The sequence below is a fragment of the Balaenoptera ricei genome, chromosome 2 (assembly GCF_028023285.1).
Source record: "Balaenoptera ricei isolate mBalRic1 chromosome 2, mBalRic1.hap2, whole genome shotgun sequence".
NCBI lineage: Eukaryota > Metazoa > Chordata > Mammalia > Artiodactyla > Balaenopteridae > Balaenoptera > Balaenoptera ricei.
In genome coordinates this window covers 114,637,372-114,664,141 of record NC_082640.1, presented here as the reverse complement: position 1 = coordinate 114,664,141, position 26,770 = coordinate 114,637,372, and the positions used below count along the sequence as shown (strand labels likewise).

Sequence of the window (26,770 nt, the reverse complement as noted above, 5' to 3'; positions counted from 1 at the left end):
GGATAAGATCTGATGACTTGGTTCTCAAGTGAGGCCTTCTTGGGAGACAGAGGGAAGGCAAGCCATCCCCTAGGACATCTCCCACTGAGAGGACAAAGATTACTGGTAGGAAGCTGGAGTCCTGCTAATAAAGATACCCACCACAGCCTTCAGGGCAGACACCTCACAGCAGTGCTAAGTGTTCTCAGAAGGTTAGCTAAGTCAGGGAGTGAAGGTCCGCTGAGTCGGAGAGTCTGGAGTGATGAGCCCACATGGGTGGTCTTCCTTGGCCAGCTCCTTCAGGGGTCTGCAGCCCTGTGTTGTTCTCAGTATGATCTGCAGACCACCTGCCTCAGAAGCAGGGAGGGAAGGAGGTCTGATTTCTATGTCTGTGTCTCTTCCAAAACTGAAAATCATGGGAAACTAAAGGATGTGCCTCTCAGCTACTGAGAAGGACACCCATAAGGGCAACCAGGAGCACCCGAGTCCGCCATAATACACATGCCCCACCCACAGGGTTGACCCAATTTCAGACTTCAGTTTTAATTGCAAAGCTGCCCGTGGGGGCCAGGCTCCCACTCTGCCCTGACTTGCCCTTCCCCTCCCTCTCTTCCGCTCCACCCGCCATCTGGGTAAGAGGAGGTTGAAGAATTGGGTCAGGCCAGCGTGGGCGTATTCCCCCAGGAGGAAAGCGAGCGTCCTTCCGCTGCCGCCACCCCGCAGGCCTAGTTGACTTCGCTTCGCTCCAGAGGGTTGGTGGAGGCAGTGAGCCTCTCGGCGGGGCCGGGTTCGGGAGAGGCGGGGGCGCCCCTCACCGTCTGGGCCAGGGTGCCCCCCGCGGCGGCTGGTGGACGCCTCGGAGCCAGTGCCCTCCAACAGCTTGGCGATGAGGGCGATGCCGGCCGAGCGCAGCGGGCCGCCGGCGGCGCATGCGTACAGCACGGGGTTCACGCTGCTGCCCAGGAAGGCCAGCGTTATGAGCGCTTGCGGGCCAGGTGCAGCTGCTGACTCTCGGGCCCGGACCCCGTTGTCTTGCCCGCCAGCGCGCGGACTGCCTCGGCCAGGTTCACCACGCGGTAGGGCAGCCAGAAGGCAGCGAAGGCCAGGATGATAAAGGCCAGCAGGCGGCCGGTGCAGCGGCTGCGGCGGAAGCGCCGGACCCGCAGCCGGCGCCAGATGTCGGAGTAGCTGGCCACCCCGGCCAGGAAGGGCAGCAGGAAACCGGTGACCACCTCGAAGAACAGATGGAAAGCCCTATGTGCTTCGCTGGGGTACTTCGGGAAGCAGATCAGGCTCCTGTTGTCCGGTCCCAGCGTCACCTTGCGGTACAAGATGACGGGCGTGGCCAGCAGGACAGACACCACCCAGATGCCTCCTAGCGACCGCCAGGCAACCGTCTTGGCGCGAGTTTCTGGGACGCAGAGGGGAGGGCCACCGCCAGCGAGCGGTCCAGGCTCATGGCCGTGATAAGCAGGACGCTGGCATACATGCTGACCCCGCAGACATAGTGGAACAGGCGGCAGCCAGCCAGTCCAAAAGTCCAGGTGCCTTGGGCCGTGTAGTAGAGGAAAAAGGGGGCAGTGAGCAATACGGCCAAGTCGGCCAGGGCCAAGCGTAGCACCAGCAGGGCAGTGACAGAGCGCTTCCGCATCTTTACCAGGATGCTCCACACCACAAAGCTGTTGCCAGGCAGCCCCACAGCCAGTGCCACTGACGGTACGATGATAACCAGCAGAGAGATGAACATGACACCTGGTGAGGAGGGTGCTTCAGGAGATGTAGTGCTCGTGGCCATTGCAAGGACCTGGAGAGCGAGGGCGGACACGCACATGAGGGAAGGGACAAGGGTTTCCTGACACCCTGGACACACCTAGCCTGGGTATTCTACTCTGTCTCCAAGACCAGCAGCATCAGATGCACCTCCGCAGTATACTGCCCTCATCACTGCCAACTGACCTGCCTTAAGGGGATCTGGCTGAGTAGAAAGACTAATTTCCTCACTGGGCCACAGGGCCCCTTCCTGCCCACAGACCCAATTGCAAAATATATAGCAACAGCAGAAGCAGTATTTCCAGACCCTTCAGCCTCCTTCCCTCAGGAGACCCTGAAACCCGGAACCAAAGTGGGGACTTTCCTTACCAATGCTGCACCCCTCAAAAGGCTAGCTCCTTTTCCCCCCACCAGGCCCTCAGCCCTTCAGTCCCACTGACTTCTTCCAACCACCTACCCACTCGCCCAAGAGATGCCCAGGGCCCACCAAGAATAACAGGGATGGGGAGGATTTCGTAGATGGGAGACAAGACTAAGTCCTCCCAAGTCATTTTACCACTGGTCAGGCTTTCTTTGGAAATTCCTTTGGACCTTCTCTTATGGCTTCACACTGCCCCCCGCCCCGCCTCCCCTACTCCCAGGAAACTTACTTAAGGCTTTGCCGAGCACTGGTTGGAAGCTGGTGTCAATCCCAGGGTGAGAACAGAGTGGTGTAGCCTATCCCCAGATCTGTCCCAGTGCCAGGGGCCTGGCCTGGGGTCCAGGTTCTATCAGCTAAGTCAGCCAGAGAGGAAGTACCATAGAGCAGGGGAGGGAGAAGACACATCTTCCTGAGGGTGGGGTGGAAACTCCTACGCCCTCCCTTCACTAGATGAGGTGGAATATTCTTCATGTTCCAGAAGAGCCCAGCTGGGAGGAAGACTCCTCAGGGGTGGGGCCAGAAAAGAAGAGCCCCGGAAGGGGCAGTGAGAGAGGAAAGAGGGGTGAGGGGGTGAGTAGGCTGGGGTGTGGCCTCACATGCAGGTCTAGACTGAAGAATTGAACAAAATAATAAATTGCGTCATACAGGAGAAGGAGGGAAGGAAGCCAGAGAGGGGAAATGGACTCAGATTGAGAGGTCAGAATGTTGGGTATCTTTATATTTTCTGTGAACGATGTCGATTTTTAGATTAATAGGAAGTGTAGGTTGACACTGTGGCTAGGTTCTGGGTTTGGGTCAGGTGACGTCAAAGAGGACAGCATTCTGTGTTTGGCTTGGATTCAAGCCATGACCGGGATTTGGGGGAGAGGACCCTCTTCCAGCACCCCTATCCCTCTCCTCACTTAAAAGAACGAGTTCCATTCTAGGTCAATCTCCATTCTCTTTGGTAAAAGCCAAAGTCCAAATGGTCTCTCTAGTATCACACAGAATGACAATTTCTTCCCCTTCCCGAACCACCTGCCTTGTGTTTGCCCATGTGGCTACCCTGCCACATGAATTTGGACCCAAGATCTGGGCGCTGGGCAAAGAAGTCAGCACCACCTCTTTCCTACCTTCCCACAGCTGACTGTTCTGTCCCACCTTAGACACACAGAGCAAGCAGAGGTGAACACAGGGAGCAGACATGAGGGAGTGAGGGCAGTGATGCCTTATGCCTGCCCTGCCAAGAGGGGAAACCAGGAATGTGGAAAGGGAAACAGCCCCCAGAAGGGTCACTCTTCCGGCCCCCTGGAATGAGGACAGTCTCCTCTTGAACTCTCCTGCGAAGCTAAGAACCAAAAAGTCTTATCTTCCATCTGACCATGAGCCTTCCTGCTTCCCTTCCAAGTCTGCCTCTTCTCAGGAAAGATGCACAGTGTAATGGTGGTCATTGAGGTCCCTTATCCTCTGTAGTGCCCCTACCTTTCCTGCTTTGAGAAAAGCCAGAGCAGAGTTGACCCAGCAGTTATCAGGCAGAGGATATGGCGAAAAGAAATGGGCTGAAACCGCAGCAAGAACTGAAGACAGAGTTGAGGAAGGGCTTTCTGACCACAGAGGGTGTGTGAGAAGGGGAGTGTGTAACAGAAGTTGGGGAGCCTCTGCCCCAGTGCGCGAGGACAGGAAGAAGCCCATGAAGTTGGTGTTTGGGGATAGAAGCTTCCAGCTCAGAGCTCCAGGGTCAATCAGAAATCCCTTCTGACGGGAACTGGGTTGTCTTTGCCTCCTCTCCCAAACTGCTCCCCACCTCCATTTCTCTCAATGGCCTGTCTTCCTCTGCCCTAGACTAGACATTCTAGGCATACTCTCTGTCCCCCAGGTCCGGAGCTCCATCCCAACCCCAGTTTTGGTGGCCCTGACGTGACCCTGAGAACTGGATTTCCTTTGCTCTCTCTCTTGGGCTCTGCCTGGGTGGTGTGAACAGTCACTAAAGCAGAACCAGGGTGATGGTCAGGGTGACCTCTCAGGTAAACAACCATCTAAGTTTGCCACAGACTGAGGGGGCTGGGACAAGAGACTTTCAGTGCTAAAACTGAGAAAGTCCTGGGCAAACGGGGATGGGTTGGTCACCATGGTGACCACACGTGTGTGCACACAGACATCCCCTAAAAAGGACCCCATCCTACATCCCCAAACTCAAAAGTGTCAGGATCCAGAACAATTTTGAGACCTAGAGATAGAAAGATTCCAAAAGATGGGGGCTGAGCAGTACTGTGGGAGATGAGGAACAGCTAGCAGTCTTGGGAGGAGTCAAGACTTGGCAAAGAGGAGAAAGAGAGAAAGGAGAGGTGGCACCTCCCTGAAAAATTCCTCTTGTCTTCCAGATATCCACACCACTCCCCATACCCATCATCCCCAGCCCCCAGAGGGCCCCTGGGTGAGTGAATGCCTGTTCCTGGGCTCCTTTTTGAGTCAGGTGACCTTTGCAGGGAGACTTAGATTCAAAGAAGGTAAGTCTCAGACTCCCACGGCCCCTCCCCCACTGTACCAACCACAAGACAGACAAGAAAACTTCCCTTTCAAACCCCACAGATTGACTTTCCCCTTCCAGAGCCAGTTTCCTCTCCACTCAGCTCTAACAGACCCCAAAGAATGGATCCCATCACCACCCCTCATCCAAGCACTCATACCTTTCCTTCCTCTTTCTCTCTTTATTTCCAAAGCGGTTCTATGGGTTGGCTTGGGGGAACCAGGCCACCTGGGCTGGGGAGGACAGGTCATGATGCCACCGAAGGCTGGCATTGCCCAGCCTTGGCCTGACCCAGCAGGGAACTAGGTGACTTCGGTATCACTCAGGTATGATGAACTGCTGGAGGGAGCATGCTTAAGCCATCGTGTAATTGTTGCCAAAAGCTTGGCTCCCTGTCCACCAATGCCGAATAGAAATACGGAGACAAAGTCTGGAGGAAATAGAAAAGAGTAGCTTTATTCCTTTGGCCAGGCAAGAGGGAAACACAGTAGGCTAGCGCCTCAAGAACTGTGCTCTCCCTCTCCTGGGGGATTACAGAGGGTCTTATAGGTGGAACTCGAAGTCCAGGGTAAGTGATAAGGATCAAAGTGGTGAAGGTTTTGCATTCTTCTTCTTCTTGCAATATTTTAAAACGGCCACAGCTAGCAACAGGCAACCGGGTCTGGTGTCCTTGAAGTTATCCGCCCGTGACCTTCTTTTAATGCTGTGAGAGAGTGTAGGGGGAGAAGAATGCCAGGTGCAGAGTATAATTCCTATGGAATCAGAGTAATTAGCTTTGTTTAGCTTTGTGAAGGACAAGTCTAGCTACAAGTGTTTGTTAGTAGTAACAGCTAAAGAGTAACCAAGATTGCTTAACTCTTTCAGGCCTGTTTATGCTGTTTCCCCAGCCTGTTCATTGTTTGCTTATTTTCCTTGCTTATCAGAAAAGTCTCATTTCTATTTTTGCTGCAACATAACGGCCACCCAGTGTATTTCACAATAGCTTCTGGCAACAAGTAAGCAGCTCTGGCACCTGGGCACATGCCAACCTGCAAGTACATGATACTCTTTTAACACGGACCACCACCACTCATAGTCCCTCAGTTTGAGGAACCTGGGCCTGCCCCAGATGTATGATAATTCTGCCCAGACAGATCCAAACTATGGTCAGAGAAGGATCCCCAAACCGTCCGGAGTGGTTCCCTGAGTTCTGGAAGGCGATGGAAAGGGATAGGGAAGAGCAGGCCCGGTTGTAGGGTTTGACGTCAAGGGTCTCATCCCTGACTGTCCTTCTCCGCCCCGCCCCCAGGGTCTCCATTGCCACGGCCCTGCCCCAGCACTTTGAGCCGAGGGGTAGCTTGGAGCTCCACGGTCCCCTCCCTAGAGTGGTCGACCCCTCGGGCCTCTCCGGAGCCCTCAAAGAGCCGCGTGAGGAAGCGGGGACCCGCCCGGGTCAGTAGATCCCCGGAGGTGAAGAGGTAGAGCAGCGGGTTGACGCTGGAGCTGAAGAAGGCCAGAGCCGTGGTTCCGGCTCGCGCCGCCTGGCTCGCCCCGCCCAGCCTCGCCAAGGCTCCTTCGGGCGGAGCCAGCGCGGCGAGCGCCTGCAGCACGTTGACAGCGTGGTAGGGGGCCCAGAGCAAGCCGAAGGCCAGCACGATGGCGCCCACCAGCCGGCCCACCCGCGCCCCTTGCCGCCTGCCGCCCCAGCGGGTGCCCCGCAGCCGCGCCAGCGTCACGCCGTAGCAGCCGAGCACCAGCCCGAAGGGCAGCACGAAGGCGGTCAGGGTCTCCAGGCTCAGGTGGGCGGCGGCGTGGGCGGGCGACGGGTGGCACAGCTGGCACACGCGGTCCGCCCAGAGGTGGCGGTAGACGGCGGCCGGGCTGGCGAGCACCAGCGCGGCCAGCCAGACGGCCAGCAGCAGGCGGCGGGCCAGGGCCGGGCTGCGCAGCCGGGGCGCCAGGAAGGGGCGGGTGACGGCGAGGCAGCGCTGCAGGCTGAGCAGGCTGGTGAGCAGCACGCTGGCGTACATGCTGAGCGCGCACACGTAGTGCACGGCCTTGCAGCCCGCCTGGCCCAGCGGCCAGGCCTGCCGGGTCAGGAAGGTCACGAAGAGCGGCGTGAGCAGCAGCACCGAGCCGTCGGCCAGCGCCAGGTGCAGCACGAGCGTGGCCGCCAGCGGTCGCCCCCGTGGGGGCCGCCAGCCCGCCAAGCTCCACACCACGAAGCCATTGCCAGGCAGCCCCAGTAGCGCCGCTAGCAGCAGGAAGGCCGTGCCTGTGACCCGCGAGGTCTTCCAGTTCAGCAGCGTCTCGTTCCCCGGGGGACCGTAGCAGACCGACATCCTTAGGCGCCTACGGGAGGCTGGAAGGAGCCATGGAGCGCTTTCAGGTGGGGCAAAGGCCCACGTTACGCCTGATGCCAGTGAGAAGGGACTGTGCCTCCCTCACTCCTCTGCAGCCTGCCTCTCTTCTGTCTGGGAGCTTCTGTCTCTTCCTCCAGGACCCCAGCCTCAGCTCAAACACTGCTTCCTGGAACCCAAATCCTCTGCTCTGGGTCAGCTGACCTCCCCAGTCCTGACTCCCAGGCTGTCACTGCCTCCACCTTCCACCCTCCTAACCTGGCCTCTCCTTCTTCGTCCAGCCCTGTTGCCTATACCTCAGGGCAAAAGTGAGTGGAAGGGAGTATGGTCTCATGGGCAGATCTACTTACCCAGCTGGGAGCGAGCAGGGTTGGGGGCCCTCCAGGGGCCTGGGGAAGCCCAAAGGCAAAGGAGCAGTGGGCCAGGTGCCTAATCCTGTCCTCTGCCTGTCAGGTTGGCAGAGGGTGAGGCGAAAACAGGGAGGGACAAGGTGGGGCTCCTCCCTCACCCTGCTGCTTCCCATCACTAACATGTCCAGGCGTGTGAGAGCCCGCCTCCCCAGGAAACAAGATAAGCTGAAGGGGTGCAGATAAGGTCCCCTGGTCATGTGGGTGAGTAGGGACACTGCCGGATCCTGCCCCTGGGTCCTGCTTCTGCGCTCATCCCTCCCCACCCCCTGCCGCCCACCCTCCGGTCCCAATCCTCCCACCCTGCAGCTCTTAGGCTGTCTGGCCGCTCTTGCCTGCACTCAGCAGAGAAGGCGTCCCAACTCCTCATTCCCCCAGCTGCTCTACCTTTGCCTGTTTTCAGACTCCTGACCCTGCTGAGCCCCCTTTTTCCTCAGCTTCCTACCTACCCCTCTCACCTCTTGCCTGGGACCCTGCCCCAGTCATTCCACCCTCACAGCTCTCAGTGGGCTGTCAGTGACAGCTTTCAGTGTAAAGCATGGGCTAAGTTCCGGGCGGAATGGGAGATGCATGGAAGGGTGAGGGGCTTATAGCCTGGTTGAGGAGTCCTAACTCACAGCCATGAAGAGACCACACTGCCAGGCTGCACCAGGATACAACGCAAGGAAAAAGGAAAGGGCACAGTGTAGAGACTTATTTCTCTAGGTCGTGAGGTTGGGCAAAGCTTGGAAAGGAAGAAATTTGGTAGATTGATGAAATTCAGGGAAAGGGAAAAAAGGCTTCTGCCCAGTCAACAGCCAGAAGGGGGTTTCTTGGGAGCCAGGACACCAGTCTTGTCTCAGTTTGGGTTCCCTCCAAAGCAGAGCCTGAGTCGAGGGCATGGGTACAGGTAATCTTGTATTTGGGGGGTCAGGTCGGGAAGCAGGAGTGAGGGAGCAGGGGAAGAGAGGGAAGAGGAAAGCCAGTAAGAGTGTGTTATTGAGTTCCAATATTCAGTGGGCATCAGGAACCTCTGAGTGCACAAAATAACTTCCAGAAAGACAGAAGATGGGCGTTTATGGCCAGCTCACATTCCCCATTGTTTAAGGGTTGTCCTAGAGGCATTAATGCCCTTATACACACTTGCAGCCTGTACTTGTCAGGGGGCTGAGTGGGCTGCTACAGCTTCAGATAAGACTCCTGGGCAGGAAATCAGAGAGACTTATGCTCCTGTGAGGGATTCACTGACAGTGAGGGTCTGAGCTTCCTCACAACTGTTCATCACAACTGCAGCTGAAATCAGAGATGGGACACGGGGCACCGAATGCTAAAGTCCTGATGCCATCAAAGGACCCATCCCCTCTTCCGCTATCCACATCTCCTTCATGCCTATAAAGTGGCCAATGGAGAAAGGTGAGAGAATGACTAATCCAGTGCAGCTGAAGCAGGCAGTTCTTCTGAAGAGAAGTGTTGAGCCAGCCCCTCCCCTAGCCCACAGAGGGAAGAGCATGAAAGCAGGAAGGCCAGGGTCCCAGACAGGATCCTGGTGATTCTGGATCCATGGATCAGGACCCATCCTCCCCTCACACCCCACCCAGGCACACTGCCTGGAGGTGTCCTATCTTCTCCAAGCCCTGCCCATCCTCAGCACGGCCTCCCTGTTCCTAAAGCTGAAGTTCATGGCTTTTTCAGTAGGTGGCAGCACATACAGAGCAAATCACATAACCAGCTTCACACAGATTGGGAGCCAGAAGAAATTGGCCCTAGAAATTACCTCGATATAAAGAAACACACCGGAGATCACATTCCATCCAATTACATAGTTCCCATTTACCCTCACATCACACGCTGCCACCAGAGACACACACACAAACTTCCATGGCTTTTGCTGGACATATCTGGGCCTCGATCCTTCCTCCACGACCCCACTTGGCCCTTCCCCTCCTCCCTCCCCTTGGACTTTGCCCTTCTCGCTGGCCAGGCAGGGGGGCCAGAGTCCGGGCTTGACTCATACCCCACCTCGCTGGGGCTGAGATCCCAGCTCCGTAACAGAAAACACCACCACTTCAGCTCCAACCCCGTGGAGAACCACCCAGCCCAGAACTCCCGGGAGAGGCAACTCTCCTGCTCCTTCCCTCCACCATGGAGTACCTCTCTGCCCTGGACCCCAGCGGCCTGCTCAGGTGATTTCTAACCCTTCTCTCCACTCTCCAGCTCTGGGGATATAGGCAGGGTGACAAAGCTGCTTTCAGACCCTAGAAAACTTTCGAATTTGTACCCCTTCCCCTCCCTGCCCCTTTTCACAGTGGGCTTGTCCAGCTCCTGAACTGCCCCCACCCCCAGTCCGTGGTCTCTCCCTCTCTCCCCGAGCTACTTTAATCTGCACACCTAGATCCCTCCCTCCCAACTTCCCTAACGCTCCAGCTATCCCACACCCATCACCCCCGCTGCACTCACCAAACCCCTCACTCCTTCTTGACCTTTCTTCCCACCTCGCAGGTCAGTATCCAGTATGAGCTCCGATTTGGGCCGTAAGGTCTGGACCTCGGCTCCACCACCCCGGCGACCTTTCCGTGTCTGTGATCACAAGCGCGCCACCCGGAAAGGCCTGACAGCTGCCACCCGCCGGGAACTGCTAAACAAGGTGAGTGGGCCAAGTCCCTGGGTTCCAAGAGCAGGGGCAGCCAAGGGGCTAGGGAAGAGTGTGAGCTTGGAATAACGAGCAGGAAGGGCTGCGGCTACATGGGTGCCCCTCCCTCTGAGAGCTGAAAGCAGTGGGGTGAGCCCAGTGGCTTCGGCTGCATTTGACTCAATGCACTTTTTTTTCCCCCAAGGAGTGGGCTTTTCTTTGGGGGCGGGAAAGGAGTAGACAGGGTTGGAGGGATAGATTTCAGAACTCAGTATGGAACGGCAATTTGTATGACAGATCAAATTCAAATCCTGATTCTGCCGCTTCCTAGTGTCAAAACTTGGGAAGTTATTCAGCCTATCAAAACCTCAGTTTCTTCATCTGTAAAAAGGGAACAGTAATACAACTACCTCCTAGGGCTGCTGAAAGGAGTAAAAGCGAATAATGTATGTAAAGTGCTACATAGATACTTGACACTAGTGAAGACTCAAAAAGGTTAAAAATTATTATTACTGAAAATAGTTCTGAAGAACTCTGTGAGGGTCGGGGAGAGTGAGGTGGGACACTGGAGATAAGACCCCATCGTGACAGGCCCCGTCAGCATAATGCCTATACCCATTCAAGAGAAACTGGCTAGCTTTTCAATTCCTAACCAGTAGGCATGGCTTGGAGGGAAGCTGAGAGAGATGACAGTGACATGGTAGAGGCAAAGCAGGAACAAATAGGAAAAGGACAGCCCCTAGTGAGGGTCCCCCAACAACTAAAGAACACCGTGAGCTAGAGCCATTAGAAGGGATGGCAAAGCACCGGGAAGGAGAGTTGGGATATCAATCAGCATCTAGGGTCAACCGTTGGGTGCCGGGCAGCTGGACGGGGAAGGGGCATGGGATAAGCTCTGCCCCTTCCCTCCTACTTCTTGCCACTGGGCAGGCACTGGAGACTCTGATGCTGAGTGGAGTGCTAACACTGGTGCTGGAGGAGGATGGGACCACAGTGGACAGCGAGGACTTCTTCCAGCTGTTGGAGGATGACACATGCCTGATGGTGCTGGAGTTGGGACAGAGCTGGAGCCCCAGCAGGGTGAGAGGCCCACACTGGGGCTGCTTAGGCCACTGACCCTTTCTGTCTCTCCCGAGCCTCTTCTGCTGCCTAACCCTGATCTTGGGGGCAGAGGCGATGGGAGAGGTGAGGAGTTGTCGATGACTCCTTATAGCGGACCAACAGTCCAGGCAAGGGTGGGTCTGTCCCAGTGCTGACGGGGATTAGTGGTGGGTGTCAGTATGTGAGGGTCCATTGCACCGATGGGGGGGCCCTACAGGGTGGGGTGCTGTCGTATGGCCTGGGCCGGGAGAAGCCCAAGCACAGCAAGGACATCGCCCGCATCACCTTCGACGTGTACAAGCAAAACCCTCGAGACCTCTTTGGCAGCCTGAACATCAAAGCCACGTTCTACGGGCTCTACTCCATGAGCTGTGACATTCAAGGACTCGGCCCAAAGAAAATACTCAGGTCAGAGACCAACATGTCACAGTTCCCCATCCCTACAGCTGCACTCCCCTACCCTGTTAGCTCCCCTGTGGAAAACCCCCAGACCCCAGCCTGTGGCCTCCTCCCAGGTTCCCCCACCCCGTGACTTCCTCTTGTCTCTGCCCTTCAGGGAGCTCCTCCGATGGGCCTCCGCACTGCTGCAAGGCCTGGGCCACATGCTGCTGGGAATTTCCTCCACCCTTCGTCATGCAGTGGAAGGGACTGAGCGGTGGCAGCGGCAGGGTCGCCTCCAACCCTACTGAGAAGGGGCTCTGAGCTTCTGCCCCTAGACTCATTCCAAGAGACAGACTGTAAGGACTGTGACAGCGTCAAGTTTGGGGCCTACACACAGTGCAGGCTCACTAACTCGCTTGTTTTCCCCAGTCTTCTGATCCCATAGTGACAGGCCCATCAGCCTAACGCCTTCCACCCCAGCCTATACCCATTGCTGAAGAATACTATCCATTCCTAGCCATCTTTCCAGCCTCCCACTTACCCTGAAAGGCCACAGCCTGTCCACAGGCATCTGGATCCCACCCTGATTGCTGCTACATCTAGAGGTCCTTACCACTCCCCTCCTGTCCCTAAGCTCCCCAGTGCCCTGAAGAGAGCCCTCTCTAACTTCACCTTGAGATCTCTATTTCTTTGTACCCTTCCCCCCCAAAATAACAAAGGTGTTTCCAGTAAAAATATAAAAATGTTTATCAATAAGACTTTTGACTCCAATTTAAACTAGGAACAGGACAGGATAGATACTCCGTTTCCCCCTGCCCCATCAACACCCAGTCCCAGATCCAAAGGCCTTAGTCTTCAAGTATTGAGTTCAAGGCCCGCCTCCGCTTGGCCACCGCCCCCTGCTGCTGTTCCCAAGCCTCTCGCCGCTTCAGGAAGGTAGTCAGGGCCACGTTTCGAGCTACATGGTGGCCAAAAGGGTCCCTTATCAGCTCCTGGTTCCGCGCCCCTGCAAAGGGAACCATTCATGTTCAGTATCACCGTGCAGTCACCCACCCATCCTTGAAGAGACTCTGCTTGGGGTGAAGGTCCCTCCATTTTTTTGGAACCCTGGGTCTGCCTCAGGATAGAGTTAACACCCCACTGTCCAAAGAAGAGAAGTCAGGAGGAGGGGTGGGAGCACAGGGCTGCACCGTCCGCAGAGTGGCCGGGGAGAGCAGACTGCCAAGAGCCCATGGCCAAGACCACCCTTTGGAACTGAAGTCTCTGCTTAACTTAGGTCCATTCCCAGCCACCCAGCTCTTTAGAGTGAGGAAAGGGAACATTTGGAAAGGTCCAAGATCGGTGCTGGTACTCACCCAGCTCAGCAGCAATTTCCTTCCGGGCCCCCAAGGCTGCCCCACTCCAGATGGCATCAAGCACACGGCTGCCGTGGCGACTACAGGCCAGAGCCACATATTGTCCCTGCATTGAGACAAGCAAGGTAGGGCCCTCGAGGGCAATCCACAGAAGTGTGTTGGGTGGGGGTGGGCGTGAGGGCTGAAGTTAAGAGGCTGAGGTGAAGCAGTCTAGGAACTACATATCCTCTCTGGGACTCCAAAGGACAGTCCTGGGGGAAGCTCACATTCTCTAAATGGAGGATGGCAGAGGAATCAAAGCAGAAGCCAGAAATCTAACCTTTAGGGTCTTCAGCACCCGGCGGCGCTGCTTGCGTGTCACAGAGGGGCTGGTCAGGACAGCATCAAGCACATGGGAACCAGCAGGGCTTTGGGCCAGAGTCAGAAGCTGTGGTCCTGTCAAGGCGCCCAAACTTCGAAGTATAAGACCAGGACTGGAGAAGTGCAGCAAATGCTGGAGCAGTAGAGACCCAAGGACTGTCACTTCCCCCAGGTCCCTGGCGGTGGCCATTTCTACCTGGAAGGACAGAGACAGGGAATTAGGAGGCAGCCACCAAACTGCCACCTTCACTTGGATGAAGCCAAAGATCTCACCACCCTCACCTCAGTGGTGAGGGGCTTCCTAAGCCCTGGGAGGCCTGGTCCCCAGTTAGTCACAGGTTTGGCCTCTCCCCTACCTCACCTGGTGCTCCGCGGGCACTGCCCCCTCCTCCTCCGCCAGTCCATAGTACACCTCATAAGTCATCAAAGTGGCAAAGAGAGGCACACAGGCCACTTGCCGGGAAGAGGGCTCTGCACAGTGGAACGCCTAGAAGGGAAGACAAAACATGAAACTGAGAACTAACCTCAACTAATTCATCCCTAACCTCGACTTCCCAGACAGGGGAAAGCATTCAGGACAGATGAGAATGCCTAACTCCACAAGAACATAAGCTGCATGCAGACAGGATCTCATCTGCCTTGCTGTATCCACAGCCTCCATATATGTAGCAGGGACTGAATAAATATTTATTCCTTAAAACTTCTCTCTCTGTCCTGGGAGACAATTCTCATTCCAGGGCCATGAGATGGTTTTGGCTTCATTTCCCCCTGTATCTGTGAACTCCCTGGGCACTAGACCTCTTGGGTCCACAGATACAACGACTGAAGATTAGCTAAGTCCTAGCAGGTGGAATTTGAACTGAGGGCATAAATGGGTTGCGGGTAACCACCACTCACCTCCAACAACAGCTGTAGGACCTGGGCTTGGTGGATCCCAACTCTGTGGCAGGCCCCGACCAGGGCAATGACCACCCCTGGGTGACCCTGAGCCAGCACAGCTTCCAGGGCAGGGCTTAGCTCCTCAAACACGGGGGACAGCTGAGGGGAAACATGGGTTAAAGAATCTGGCATTCTGGTAACAGTGGGCTGAGTTATTCAGAGAAATCTTCCTGCCAAAAACAACTGAACATGCTAGATAAAACATAAAAGCATTGCCAATAACAGGACTTTGGTTTGGACGGATAAGGAAGGTCCAGAACAAAGGGGCAGTCTTAGAGGTGCGGCCTCCCATGGGGAGGGGATTGTAAATGGCCATACTCTCAGGATAAGGAAGGACTAGAATTAAACCTCCCCTTCTACCCTAGATCTCAACCCATGAGATCCCAGGGAAGCATGCCTTGGCACTAAGCAGCAAAGGAAATGAGAAGCTACGACAGCAGCTCCAGTGCTCATATGGATTTGTAGCCAAGTACCCAGAGACTGAGCGAGCCACGGAAGCGCAGGCTGAGAACTTGAATTACGCCAGTCCCCTGCTGGCACTGGCACCTGAGAGAAGCCAAAGCAAATCCTTTCTGGGAAGAAGGCACCTTCACCCTAAGCTCTGGGAAGCCTCCAGGAATAACTTCTCAAGGGGAACGGCCAGCACACTGTTGAAAATACAGAAGCAGGCATACAATAAAGCAAGTCCCAATGAACAAGAACTAACAGACACAGACTCAGCCAAGTTCCTGACTCACCAGCTCAGGAGTGGTGACAGCATCAAGGAAACGCTGCAAAGGGAAGTTAGCAATAGGATGTGCAGCCAGGGTCTGCAGCTGTCCTTGGAAGTGATCCTCAAAGAGGCTCTGGAGCTTTGGGGGCTCCGACACCAGCAGCACCTGCTCCAGGAGTCTGGAGCTCGTCTGATCGCGCAGAAATAGCAGTAGGGGACTGGGGACGAGGAGAGGGTGATCAGATAGTCTTCACTTCACTTCATCCAAAATAACCACACCACTGGACTTACCATGGTGATCATTTTGAAGTGTACTGAAATAGCAAATCATCATGTTGTGTGACAGGAACTCATACAGTGTTGTAGGTCAATTATACTTCAAAAACAAACAAACTTATAGGAAAAGAGATCAGATTTGTGTTTACCAGAGGCAGGGGCCCTGGCGGGAGGGGGAATTGGCGCAAGGCGGTCAAAGGTACAAACTTCCAGTTATAAGATAAATACTAAGGATGTAACGTATAACAAGATAAATATAACTAACACTATTGTATGTTTTACATGCAAGTTGTTAAGAGTTCCCATTACAAGGAAAAAAAAATTTTTTTCCTACTTCTTTAATTTTGTATGTAAATGAGATGATGGATGTTCAGTAAACTTATTGTGGTCATTGTTTTGTGAGGTAAGTCAGTCAAATCATGCTGCACACCTTAAACTTACACAGTGCTGTATGTCAATTATATCTCAGTGAAACTGGACAAAAAAATAACACGGCTATATACATATATATCTCATATATATATCTCATGTATATATCTGATATATATATTTCATATATATACATATGTACACACATACATACACAGAATGAAAACCTTTGTCTTTTAAAACAAACAAACAAAATACCTACATCATGTCATTCATTTCACACAGCCCACCACCTTGGTCAATCCTGAGGCCCTGTCCATACCTGCCATCTGCTGAGGAATTGCGGCTACTCAGGTAGCCCATCACAGCATTGCAGAGGTGGGCACAAAACTGGGGCAGCTTGCGGTGTAAGATCTGTAAGGCCACTTGAAGGCAGAAGCTGGAGATCTTGTCAGTGATAAACACTGTGGGGGAGGGCAGAAATAATAAAAGCGGCTTTCCCAAAATCCAGACAACCTGTAAAACCTCTGACCTCAGGCAACAAGGTTCAAGGGACTATGGACACAAATGGTCTACATAGGGCCTTTACAACATCAAACCAGATAAGATTTGAAAAAAAGAGGGATAAGACTGATCAAAATAAGAGCCTTGGGCTTCCCTGGTGGCACAGTGGTTGAGAATCTGCCTGCTAATGCAGGGGACACGGGTTCGAGCCCTGGTCTGGGAAGATCCCACATGCTGCGGAGTGACAGGCCCATGAGCCACAACTACTGAGCCTGCGCGTCTGGAGCCTGTGCTCCGCAACAAGAGAGGCCATGATAGTGAGAGGCCCGCACACCGTGATGAAGAGTGGCCCCCGCTTGCCGCAGCTGGAGAAAGTCCTCGCACAGAAACGAAGACCCAACACAGCCAAAAATAAATTAATTAATTAATTAATAAATTAAAATCTGGACATTATTAAAAAAAGAAAAAAGAGCCTTGTTTGATGATAATCACCTCCAAAAAAGAAGATCCTAGATTTCCTCCTATTTCCCTCCTTACCAGCAATGTCCTTCAGAAAGCAGGAGCTCAGGTTCTGAAGACAATTCAAGAAGGTTTCAGGGACCTCGAAATCGGTTGCCTTACATTCCCGAGATGGGGCCCTTTGTGCTTCTGAAGGAAGATCAAGAACGTATGCAGTGGTGAGATCACAAACTGCCATCCAGGAGGAAGAATAATTCCATAGTTGAACAAGGATTCGGCTTGGAGATGCAGAACACATACAACTCAACTGGTACAACTCAATGTCTTGTCTCATCTGGATGACTGAACTGAGACTACATTTCCGTTTTAATTTTTCTAAGAAACTTCAACCAGCTCCCCCATGGTCCATAGGAGATAGTCCAAACTCCTCAGTCAGGAATTCAAGGTGTTCCAAAATCAGGCCTCACCTAAACTCACTATCTTATTTCCCAATGTTTTTCAAACTGTAGGTCCACTGCCTATGAGTGTATTACGAAATCAATCTAGTGGGTCTCAACAAGCTTTTTTTTTTTTTTTTGGCCGCACTGCATGGCCTGCGGGATCTTATTTCCCCAACCAGGGATCGAACCTGCGCCCCCTGCAGTGAAAGCGCGGATTCTTAATCACTGGACCTCCAGGGAAGTCCAAGCATTTTTTTAATGTAACACACAAAATAAAATGAAAATGGAGGGAATTCCCTGGCGGTCCAGTGGTTAGGGCTCCAAGCTTCCACTGCACGGGGCACAGGTTTGATGCCTGGTCGAGGAACTAAGATCCCACAAGCCGCGTGTGGCACAGCAAAAAAAAAAGGGGGAAAGAAAATATAAGAGTGGGTTGCATGTAGTAAGGGTATTGTTTCCTGACCTTTTGCTTGATTCCAGTATGTGTATATATACACATATGTATGTCGAGTCATGTTTAAAAAACTTTTCCATACTCTGAGTTCTGGTTAAAAAAAAGTTTGAAACACAATGCTCAAGTGAATCATCTCTTCCACTTGCTCCCATTCTTCCAACAGCTGTTCCCTAAACACACCTATGCATCCTCACCTCTGGGCCTCTACACACACTAATCTTTGGCCTGCTATCCCTGACCTAATTTCTCTGCTAATTCTTCAAGGTCATGAAGAAATCTTCTGCTTATTCTCTCCTTCTGAACTTCCTGAACTCTCCTTCCCTCTGGATCCATATCCCTTTCTTGTAATACTTACCAGGCAACTGGGAGCCACGGTGCCTGGCTCTCTCAGACTCCAGAAGAGTCCCTCCCAATACCTGCAGCAAAGTTCTGACCACGAAGCTGCCATGTGTGTCTCCACAGTAGAAAAGAAAATCATCACACACCTCAGCGGCTAGTCCCAGGCCCAGCTCCTCCAGGGTCTCCAAAGGACCATCCTTCCCATCCTCCTCCTCCTCCTCCTCTGCAGGGCGCCCTAGCAATCGAGGCAGCTGCAGCAAAGCACTTTGCAATACATGGACCCCACACCGATGACAGGCCACAAAGCGCAAGTTGGGCCGCAGAGCAGCCCATACTCGACACAGCGGTTTCAGGGGACTGAACCCCAACAGTTCCTGCAGCATCTCACTACCAGCCCTGTTTGTGGCCAAGGCTAGGGCCTGAGCCTCCACTTCTTTCAAAACATTGTGCACCATCAGCTCTGGAAAAACAAGAAAAGAAATATATTAAAGAGAATGAGAGGAGGCTACGGTTATGTTCCATCACTTAACCAAGGGGTGGGGAGGGAGGAAGGGGATATAGGAGATGAAACTAAGTCCTCACACCCTGGGGACCCACGAAAGTGTCCTTACCGGTCCTGGATTTTATGCCCAAATAAGTGCCTCCCTTGATCCCACCCCAAAGTTGCTCCCTACCTCGTTCTTCTCCCGTCTCGGGGACCTCTTTCAGCGCGGAGAGCGCCCGGCGGAAATACCCCAGAGCTTCTGGGCTCAGGTGAGGGTGCGCATCCGGAGGCGGCTCGGAGCGCCCATCCGGAGGCGGGCAGGGTTGTCGCTGGCGGCCTGGTGGGGGGCGCCCCGAGCCCTTGGCTCCGCGCCCTCTTTTGCCGCCAGCTGGGAACCGGCGCCCCGCCTGGTGGGGGGAGCGCGGACCCAGCCCCATGAGTGCTTCGGCGCCTCTCCGCCAGCGAAAGCTTCCTTAGCCGCAGGGTGAACCTCACGCAGTCGGGTGCTGGCCGGGGCCGGGCAGAGTTTAGCCACGCCCGCGCGCTCGGGGCGCCGCGTTTCACGTCATAGCCCCGCGACTACCGCTCCGGGGCGGGCTTGGCTGAGTCTCAGGATCGCCCTGCTCTCGCTTGCCAGTCCTGGCCCCCACCGATAACTGCCACGGACCCGCGGGGTACTCTTTGACCCTCCCCTCCGCGTCGCCAGCGGAAACTGGGTCAGAACACTGACTTCCACGCCAGCCTCGTACTCTGACCCCGTTGTTGTCACCTCGTCCCGTTCCCGCGGCCAGAATTAAAGTCCTCGATTTCGAGAACTTTGCGAGCGAGGCGGCGCGAGAACTCCAGCGGCAGCACAGGTGGCAGGTAAGGGGCGCGAGCTCCCTCCACTTCGGGCTCGGGGTCCCTTGACCTCGCGCCCACCCCCGACCCGGAAGTCTCGCCTCCGGACCAGCGGCCAGAGCTCCAGAGAGCTCAGGACTCCCCGTGGACGCGCTGAGAGGGACCGTCCCGCTACAGTCCCCCACCCAGTCAGCTCCACTCAGAAAGTCTCAGTAGGTGGCCCTCCTGGACAGCCCCACTTCTTCACTCCTTGGCCTCCCAAAAGTTACAAGCAGCCATGTCCTGGGCCTGCACTAGTTATTCCCCTTCTTCACTCCTTGGCCTCCCGAAAGGGACAACCAGCCTTGTCCTGGGCCCTGCACTGGTTATCCCCTTCTGAAATTTCTCTCCCATCAAAGGATCTCAACCTTGGCTCCCCTTCCTATCACTGTCAAGGTCCCCTCTCTGCATATACAGTCTGCAGGCTTCCCTCAGAGCAAGTCCTTGCTTCCACAGATTTAATCCTTTCGCTTGTGAGTCATGCCAGCTCCCATGAAGGGCCAAGTGTGCGTGGTTACTGGTGCTTCCAGGGGTATTGGCCGGGGCATCGCTTTGCAGCTCTGCCAAGCAGGTGCCACAGTTTACATCACTGGCCGCCATCTGGACACGCTGCAGGCCACTGCTCAGGAGGTGAGTGCTTCTTCTGGGATCCCAGGGGCAGAAACCACCTCAGAGAGCCCTTCCCATTAACCAGTCCTCTTAACCTCTTACCTGAAACCAAAATATTCCTCAGTAAACATGAACATTTTTACTCAAAGTGGGATAAGTAAACCCCATAAGTAACTTCAGATCAGGTCATATTTTGCCACTGAGTGAATTTTATGAAAAAACTTTCTGTTTGAGAGCTTCAGGGATTTTGGAGTTGCATCTTAAGAGTTGTGGACCTGTGCTTTTTCTTTGTTTTTGTTAAGACTTTATTGACTTGTACATTTTCACTTGACTTTTCTACTGAATTTCAGTTAAATAAATACTGGGGTGTGTTTGATATGCTAGGCATTGGGTGAAGCACTGGGGTTACCTAGATTAGTAAGACATAATTTCTGCTTTTAAAAGAGAGTCCAGCAGGAAGTCTAAGGCAAAAACGGATCATTTCAATGTAATGTGAATACAGTAAGTGATAAAAGTAATTAATATGAATATGGTAAGTGATAAAAGTAATTAATATAAATATGGTAAGTGATAAGTGTGCCCAGAATGCACTGGGAATATGGGTGAGCAGTTAGGCAGGGAGGTCAGAGGGTGGGACCCAGAGCATGGATCTGGAAAAGATGATGATTGTTCTTGAATAAGGTATTCTTTATCTGAAGTTAGAGGATGGGGGCACATTTGTAGAGGGTGAGGCAGAACAGGAAGTAGAGATAGTTCATGTCTGAGAGCTTTGATTTCTCATTTACTAGGCAGAAGTGTTGGTGGAGTGAGGGTAAGAGGGCTGTGATTTTAAGTCGGGATTCCACATGAGTGGTGAAGAGTGGGAGCTAAGGGCACGTGAAATGGAAATGACCAAGAATGAGGAAAAAGATAGATACTCATTTCTCAAGAGCAGCCTCCAAGGGCTTCCCTGGTGGTGCAGTGGTTAAGAATCCGCCTGCCAATGCAGGGGACATGGGTTCGAGCCCTGGTCCGGGAAGATCCCACATGCGACAGAGCAACTAAGCCCGTGTGCCACAACTACTGAGCCTGTGCTCTAGAGCCCGCGAGCCACAACTACTGAGCCCGCGAGCCACAACTACTGAAGCCCGCACACCTAGAGCCCACGCTCCGCAACAGGAGAGGCCACCGCAATGAGAAGCCCGCGCACCGCAAGGAAGAGTAGCCCCCGCTCGCCACAACTAGAGAAAGCCTGCGCGCAGCAACGAAGACCCAACACAGCCAAAAATAAAATAAATTAAATAAATAAATTTAAAAAAAAAAAAGAGCAGCCTCCAAGCCTTGTTTGTCCCTCACCCTCCACATGCAGAGTACAGTGCCTTGCACATGGTAGGCCTCCGTAAATGTCTGTAGATTTTAAACCTGGGATCCCCATCCACCTTACTCTACAATGATAGGACCTAGCATTCCTGAAACTCCTCAAACAGGCACCAGAGGGCAGTATTGCCCACCATGTTCCTTCAGCTGCTGGCTGTGAGTCCTATGATTGCCTTCTCAGCTCCCACGCTGGGAGTTGAGGGGAGCTGTGTTATGTCTCATACTATGTTCGACGGGAAGCTCATATCCTCTCTAACCCCCTCCAGGCACAATCCCGAGGGGGCCGGTGTGTGCCGGTGGTGTGTGATTCAAGCCAGGAGAGTGAAGTGCGAAGCCTGTTTGAGCAGGTGGATCGAGAACAGCAGGGGCGTCTGGATGTGCTGGTCAACAACGCCTATGCTGGGGTCCAGGTGCTCTTTGAACTTTGACCCCAGCTCCACACTCCTGACCTTTCCCTCTGACCTGAGTCCTCATCCCCACTCATTATCCCTTCCATTACCCAGCCCCTTCCTGCCTTCGAAGCGTCCTATTCACGACTCTCCCTGTCTTCCAGGCGATCCTGAACAACACTAAAAAGGCATTCTGGGAAAGCCCCGCCTCCATCTGGGATGATATCAACAACGTCGGACTCAGGTAGTAGGTGCCTCCCCTGCCACCCCGCTAAGGGCCTGGGCTCCCCTCACTCACTCATCCAAGCTGAGGGCCCAGACGTTTCCCCATGTGCCCTCTCCTTTTCCCTCTGATCTTGTCTCTTTCTGCTCCCTTCTGTCCCATTTGTCCACTAACTTCTAAAGAAGTTTAATCCAGGTGCATCTGTACCTAAGAATGTCAACTTTTGCCTTGTTTCTGTCAGTAATTTTCATCTGAATTTGCCCTTGCCCTCCCTCCTGCCTCATTTTCAGCCCATCCAAATGCATGACCCAGAAGGGAGCCTCTTTCCCTCAGTAAAGCATGCCACCTGTAGTCAGTATTTCCGAAGATGGCTAGAGGAAGAAATTGTTTTGTTTTAGATCAGAAGAAGGTCAGTAAGGAAGAATGAGTGCCAGCTATCTTAGCCTTTCCCTCCTCACTTCAGACCCACAGGCAAGGGTACTCCCAAGTCCAAGTTGGGAGGGCAGGGGTGTCATGGGGTTACACATACATCTGGCAAAGGAGTGAGATGAAATACAGCATTCAGAGTTCACCCAGCATGACATACATCAGTTAGGTCTGTGTTTATTGTTGGAAAGAGGGTACCCTCTCAGAAACTGCACTGCATGGATGTGATGAGCCACCTGTGGGAGTCACCAAGAGATTATATGCAAATCTACTTCTAAAGCGTCTAAGGACACTCACGGCTTCTAGTGGCAATCCCAGGGAAGCAGGATTAGAATCCACTTGTCATTTCCAAAGTGGAATAAAGGTTGTGAGGACAGAGGGGGATGGTCAGCCAAGAATCAAGAAAAGAAAACCCGGACTTCCCTGGCAGTCCAGTGGTTAAGACTCCACACTTCCACTGCAGGGGGCACGGGTTCAATCCCTGGTTGGGGAACTGAGATCCTGCATGCTGCATGGCGTGGCCAGAAAAAGAAAAGAAAACCCAAAGGGCTAGAAATTGGCAACACCCATATCCTTAGCCCTCCAGAGAGAGGGGCCTTCCACACTCTCATCTCCTGCTGGTCAGGGTTTTGAGCCTGTGAAGCAAAGGCCTGGACCTCAGCCCTGGAGCCCTGATGAATTCTCCAAGGTGAAGGTCACTCTGTGAGCCTCCTAGAAGTGCACCAACACCTCCTTTCACCTCCCACACACACATTCACACTTACTGTGCCTTTCCTCTGCATTGCCTGAGGCTGGGCTTCCTTTTGATACCATACTCTACTTGTTTTCATTTGGAGGGTCCTGTTTCCCATGCAAAAGAAATTTCTTTCTGGTTACCAGGTATGTGTGTGTTATTTTTTTAAAAATATACTGTGAAGACCAGTATAATCTTATTCCCCTAGTCACCACCGCTTCCTCTTTTGCCTGAGATATAGCTACTGTTAATAGCCTAGTATATATTCTACCATTCATTTAAATATTCCACTGGGAAGAGATACCATAATTTATTTACCTAACCCCTTATCTGTTGCAACAGTGGAAAAAAATTAGGTCAAAAAATATGACTTCTTAAAGATTTTAATAAGCATTATCAAACTGTCCTCTAAAAAGACCCCACCAATTTATAATCTCACAACAGTGAAGGAGGATATCTGTTTCCCCGTGTCCTCAATAATACTAGACAATATCACACCACGAGGTCAGGCAAGTTTTGCCATTCTAATAGGCCAAAGATATCTGAAGGTGTTTTTTAATTTACACTTCTCTATTATTTGTGAAGTTGAGCTTTTTTTTTCATTTTTTATTGGTTCTTGATTCTTTTGTGAGTTGTGTTACTAAGTTATTCTTTTCACATCAATTTATAAGAGATCTTTGTACAATGGATTCCTTTGATGTGTGTTTTACAAATATCTTTCTCAACTTATTACTCATTGTTTGCATGTATGCTTTCCTCAGCTATCTATATATACTTAATTGTGTACACATGTATGTATTTGTACATCTCTATATGTATATATGTCTTACTGTTAAGAAAGCATGTTTCTATCTAGATGTGATACTGAAACAAGTTTTCCCTACCTCAAGTTTATGAACACACTGTCATGCTTTCTTTTAGTGCTTTTGTGCACTCATTTTTTTATATTCAAATATTTTGGGAATGCATTTTAAAACAAATGAGGTAGAGAACCAATCCCACCCACTAAATAACTGACCAGTTGTTCCAAATCCATTTATTGTGTGGTCCATCTCGCCCCGTTGGTTTGAAATGTTCTGTTTGTAATTCGCTGAATTCTCCTTTACACTTGGATTAATTATTGAGTATTTTGTTTCATTGACTTACTTATGTATTGTTATGCCAGTCCTGCATTTTTTTAACTATTATGTCACTGTGCATTTTAACGCAGGTTGGCGGGGTGAGGGGAGCATATCTCCCTCACCCACATGATATTACTCTTCCTTTTTCAGAATTTTCCTGGCTATTCTTACACATTTATTCTCACTGAGCTTTAGATTGTTTTGTTGATTTCTCCAGAAGTCTTATTGAGATATAACTCAAATTGACTGGATCTGTGGATTAGTTTAAGTAGAACTGATGTTTTACATGTTGATTCTTCTAAACAAATTATGTCTGTACTTGTTCTTTTGTATTAAGCAGAACTTTATAGTTTTTCTTTGTAGATCCTATACATTTATTATGTTTTATCCCCTGAGCTATTTTAGCTTTGTTATTGCTGTCATGACAGAGTGCTTTTCTTCCATTACAGTCTTCTAAAGATTGCTGTTTCTTAACCTTCGGTGGTTAATTTTACCCGTGTCCCTCTCAGAATGTGGCCTCAAGCCCTTGATTCACCAGGTTTGCAGCCTTCTCCTGGATCAGAAGCCATTAAGGGGCAGAAGAAACTTCCCGAGACAGCCCTGAACGTGGTTCATTCCTTCTTCTTTGCCCCACCTTCTAGAGGCCACTACTTGTGCTCTGTGTATGGGGCACGGCTGATGGTACCAGCTGGCCGGGGGCTCATCGTGGTCATCTCCTCCGCTGGTGGGCTGCAGTATTTCTTCAACGTCCCCTATGGCGTGGGCAAAGCTGCGGTGAGGACCCACTGGCACAGGGGTTGGGGACAGTCGTGGTACCCATAGCTCAGGAGAGGCAGTCCCCGGTAGTCAGAGTGGTGAGGCTGACTGGCCCTCACCTCTTCCTCTGCCCCTGCATGGATGGTTCCTTTGCCGGGGCTCCTCTCAGCTGGCCAGGCTAGGCAGTGCACTGGGGAAGGTGGACAGCTGAGACAGGGCTCCTGGGAAGGCCAGGGGGTTGGGGCATCCTCGGTGGAAGCGGGGAAGGCAGGGGAGGGAGGTGACGTGACCAGGTGCCCTGGCTCCCACCTGGCCTTCTGTCCCTCTGCAGTGTGACAGGCTGGCTGCTGACTGTGCCCGGGAGCTGCGGCGCCACGGGGTCAGCTACGTGTCGCTTTGGCCAGGGTTGGTGCAGACAGAACTGCTGAAGGAGCACATGATGAAGGAGGAGAACACTGCTGATCCCCTGGTTGAGCAGGTTGGCAAGGGGAGGGCGAGGGTGGCAGAAAATGGGGGGATCAGCCGCTCCATCCCCAACGGCAAGACAGTAACAACAGAGTAAATACCCAGGTGTTTGTCGAGGCAGGCGCAGGGCTGAGCACTGACACACGTTAGGTCCTCTTCTCCTATAAGGGAGACGGTGTCTCCATTTCACAGATGGGGAAACTGAAACTCAGGGAGGCTAAGAAACTTGCTCAAGGTCACATGTGCCATAAGTGGAAAGATTATCCAGCTCCAAAGCCCATGCCCTCGACCTCTGCTCTGAACTAATCTAGAAGGCCCAGACATAATTGGCAACCCCACATCCTTCCACTTAGGAAAGGCAGTGGGTCCTGGTACGGGGGTACAGGGCTCACTGGATGTGGGGAGGAATGATTCCTGTACCTTCTGAGATGCTGAGTCCTGCAGGTGCAGTGATGAGGGCCTCTGTCTCCTGGACAGAAGCTGAAAGCAGGGAAGGGACTTGGGCAGTGCTCTTGGAAATTAACCCTTCACTTCTCTGCCCCTGTGTTTCAGTTCAGATTTCGTTTCTCATCTGCGGAGACCACAGAAATGAGTGGAAAATGTGTGGTGGCCTTGGCAACAGGTGAAGAGGTTGGGGGCAGCTGGTAACAGGAAAGGGCATGGAGGATCTGCAGGGTGGTGGCAGCCAGTTCAGGGTCCCGAGCCAGGAATACGCCCTTCTTTGCTCTGGCTTCTGGAGACCCAAAGGGTCCGATGCCCAGTTTGAGATATGGGAACCTCAGGAACTGGATCCTGGGAGATGTGGCCAAGAGCCAGAGGCCCGGGAACCTTCCTAGAAACAGAGAGAAACAAGTCTGGGTCCCTAAGCCTGTCTCGGTAGTGCCCTGTGCCATTGGGCCCAAGCCTTGTCACCCTGGGCCGCACCCGGGCCGTCTCAGCTGTCTGTGTGCCCACAGACCCCAATATCCTGAGCCTAAGCGGGAAGGTGCTGCCATCCTGTGACCTGGCGCGGCGCTACGGCCTGCAGGACGTTGATGGTAAGAGCTCTGGCCCAGCAGCCAGCCTGGACCTCTCTTCCTTCTGTTCCCGGCTCACCCCTTCTCCCTCTCTCTCTCCCTGTTCCTTCCTCCCTCACCTTCCATTCAGTCTCCTCAGCCGGGGTGGGGGTGTCTGAGGAGTGGGAAGCAAGGGTCTAATCCTTCTTTTCCTGTGGTCCGCAGGCCGCCCCGTCCAGGACTATTTGTCTTTGAGCTCCGCTCTCTCCCATGTCTCCAGCCTGAGCTGGCTGGCCTCCTACTTGCCTGGCTTCCTCCGAGTGCCCAAGTGGGTTATGACCCTCTATGCTAGCAAGTTCTAACCCTCCTGGCCTGACACAGTTCTGCTTCCCTTTGGGCTGAGTGGTTGGCCTATCTCAGTGGAACAAGGCCTCCTTTCCCACCTACCTACTGCATACCCTTGATCTGAAGAGAAGGCCTCTGCCATGTGCCCTGGTTGAGCCCTAGGGGCCTTTGTAGGTCCTTCTTCAGGTCTTCCTTGCCCCTGCGTTTTACTTTTTGCCTTAATATTGAAAAATGTTCTGGGGGCTAATAAAGATCTCGTTTCTCCTTCAA

General features: G+C 52.9%; 5 protein-coding genes across 9 annotated transcripts; 2 read left to right on the top strand and 3 right to left on the bottom strand.

Moving 5' to 3' along the window:
• Positions 1–704: 704 nt before the first annotated feature.
• Positions 705–9,920, bottom strand: LTB4R (leukotriene B4 receptor). The gene is given in 5 exon segments (XM_059913973.1): positions 705–815; positions 817–965; positions 968–1,387; positions 1,390–1,783; positions 9,859–9,920. Coding segments are annotated over 4 exon segments (1,065 nt in total). The 5' UTR covers positions 1,775–1,783; positions 9,859–9,920.
• Positions 5,877–9,920, bottom strand: LTB4R2 (leukotriene B4 receptor 2). 2 transcript variants are annotated; one of them, XM_059913974.1, is made up of 2 exons: positions 9,859–9,920; positions 5,877–7,017 (listed from the first exon to the last, which is right to left on the bottom strand). In XM_059913974.1, exon 2 carries the CDS (start codon positions 6,995–6,997, stop codon positions 5,930–5,932), a length of 1,068 nt encoding a protein of 355 aa, XP_059769957.1. In that variant the 5' UTR covers positions 6,998–7,017; positions 9,859–9,920; the 3' UTR covers positions 5,877–5,929. The 2 variants fall into 2 exon arrangements, with proteins under 2 accessions (XP_059769957.1, XP_059769958.1); XM_059913975.1 differs by lacking the exon at positions 9,859–9,920 and adding an exon at positions 7,366–7,452.
• CIDEB (cell death inducing DFFA like effector b) lies at positions 6,239–12,270 on the top strand. Of its 4 annotated transcripts, none has more exons than XM_059913978.1 (6): positions 6,239–7,044; positions 8,695–9,584; positions 9,901–10,045; positions 10,961–11,110; positions 11,349–11,539; positions 11,688–12,270. In XM_059913978.1, the coding sequence occupies exons 2-6, from the start codon at positions 9,544–9,546 to the stop codon at positions 11,818–11,820; spliced, it is 660 nt and encodes a 219-aa protein (XP_059769961.1). In that variant the 5' UTR covers positions 6,239–7,044; positions 8,695–9,543; the 3' UTR covers positions 11,821–12,270. The 4 variants fall into 4 exon arrangements, with proteins under 4 accessions (XP_059769961.1, XP_059769964.1, XP_059769963.1 ...); XM_059913979.1 differs by lacking the exon at positions 6,239–7,044 and adding an exon at positions 7,054–7,323 and having other exon boundaries at positions 7,554–9,584; XM_059913981.1 differs by lacking the exon at positions 8,695–9,584 and having other exon boundaries at positions 6,239–6,454.
• Positions 12,235–18,754, bottom strand: NOP9 (NOP9 nucleolar protein). Its single transcript, XM_059913972.1, has 10 exons — positions 18,394–18,754; positions 17,736–18,179; positions 16,565–16,675; positions 15,846–15,987; positions 14,904–15,096; positions 14,125–14,265; positions 13,589–13,714; positions 13,187–13,423; positions 12,868–12,973; positions 12,235–12,518 (listed from the first exon to the last, which is right to left on the bottom strand). The coding sequence occupies exons 1-10, from the start codon at positions 18,638–18,640 to the stop codon at positions 12,361–12,363; spliced, it is 1,905 nt and encodes a 634-aa protein (XP_059769955.1). The 5' UTR covers positions 18,641–18,754; the 3' UTR covers positions 12,235–12,360.
• On the top strand, positions 18,753–26,770 carry DHRS1 (dehydrogenase/reductase 1). Its single transcript, XM_059913977.1, has 9 exons — positions 18,753–19,067; positions 19,539–19,712; positions 21,314–21,457; positions 21,601–21,680; positions 24,581–24,713; positions 25,027–25,173; positions 25,713–25,782; positions 26,117–26,197; positions 26,381–26,770. Exons 2-9 carry the CDS (start codon positions 19,563–19,565, stop codon positions 26,515–26,517), a joined length of 942 nt encoding a protein of 313 aa, XP_059769960.1. The 5' UTR covers positions 18,753–19,067; positions 19,539–19,562; the 3' UTR covers positions 26,518–26,770.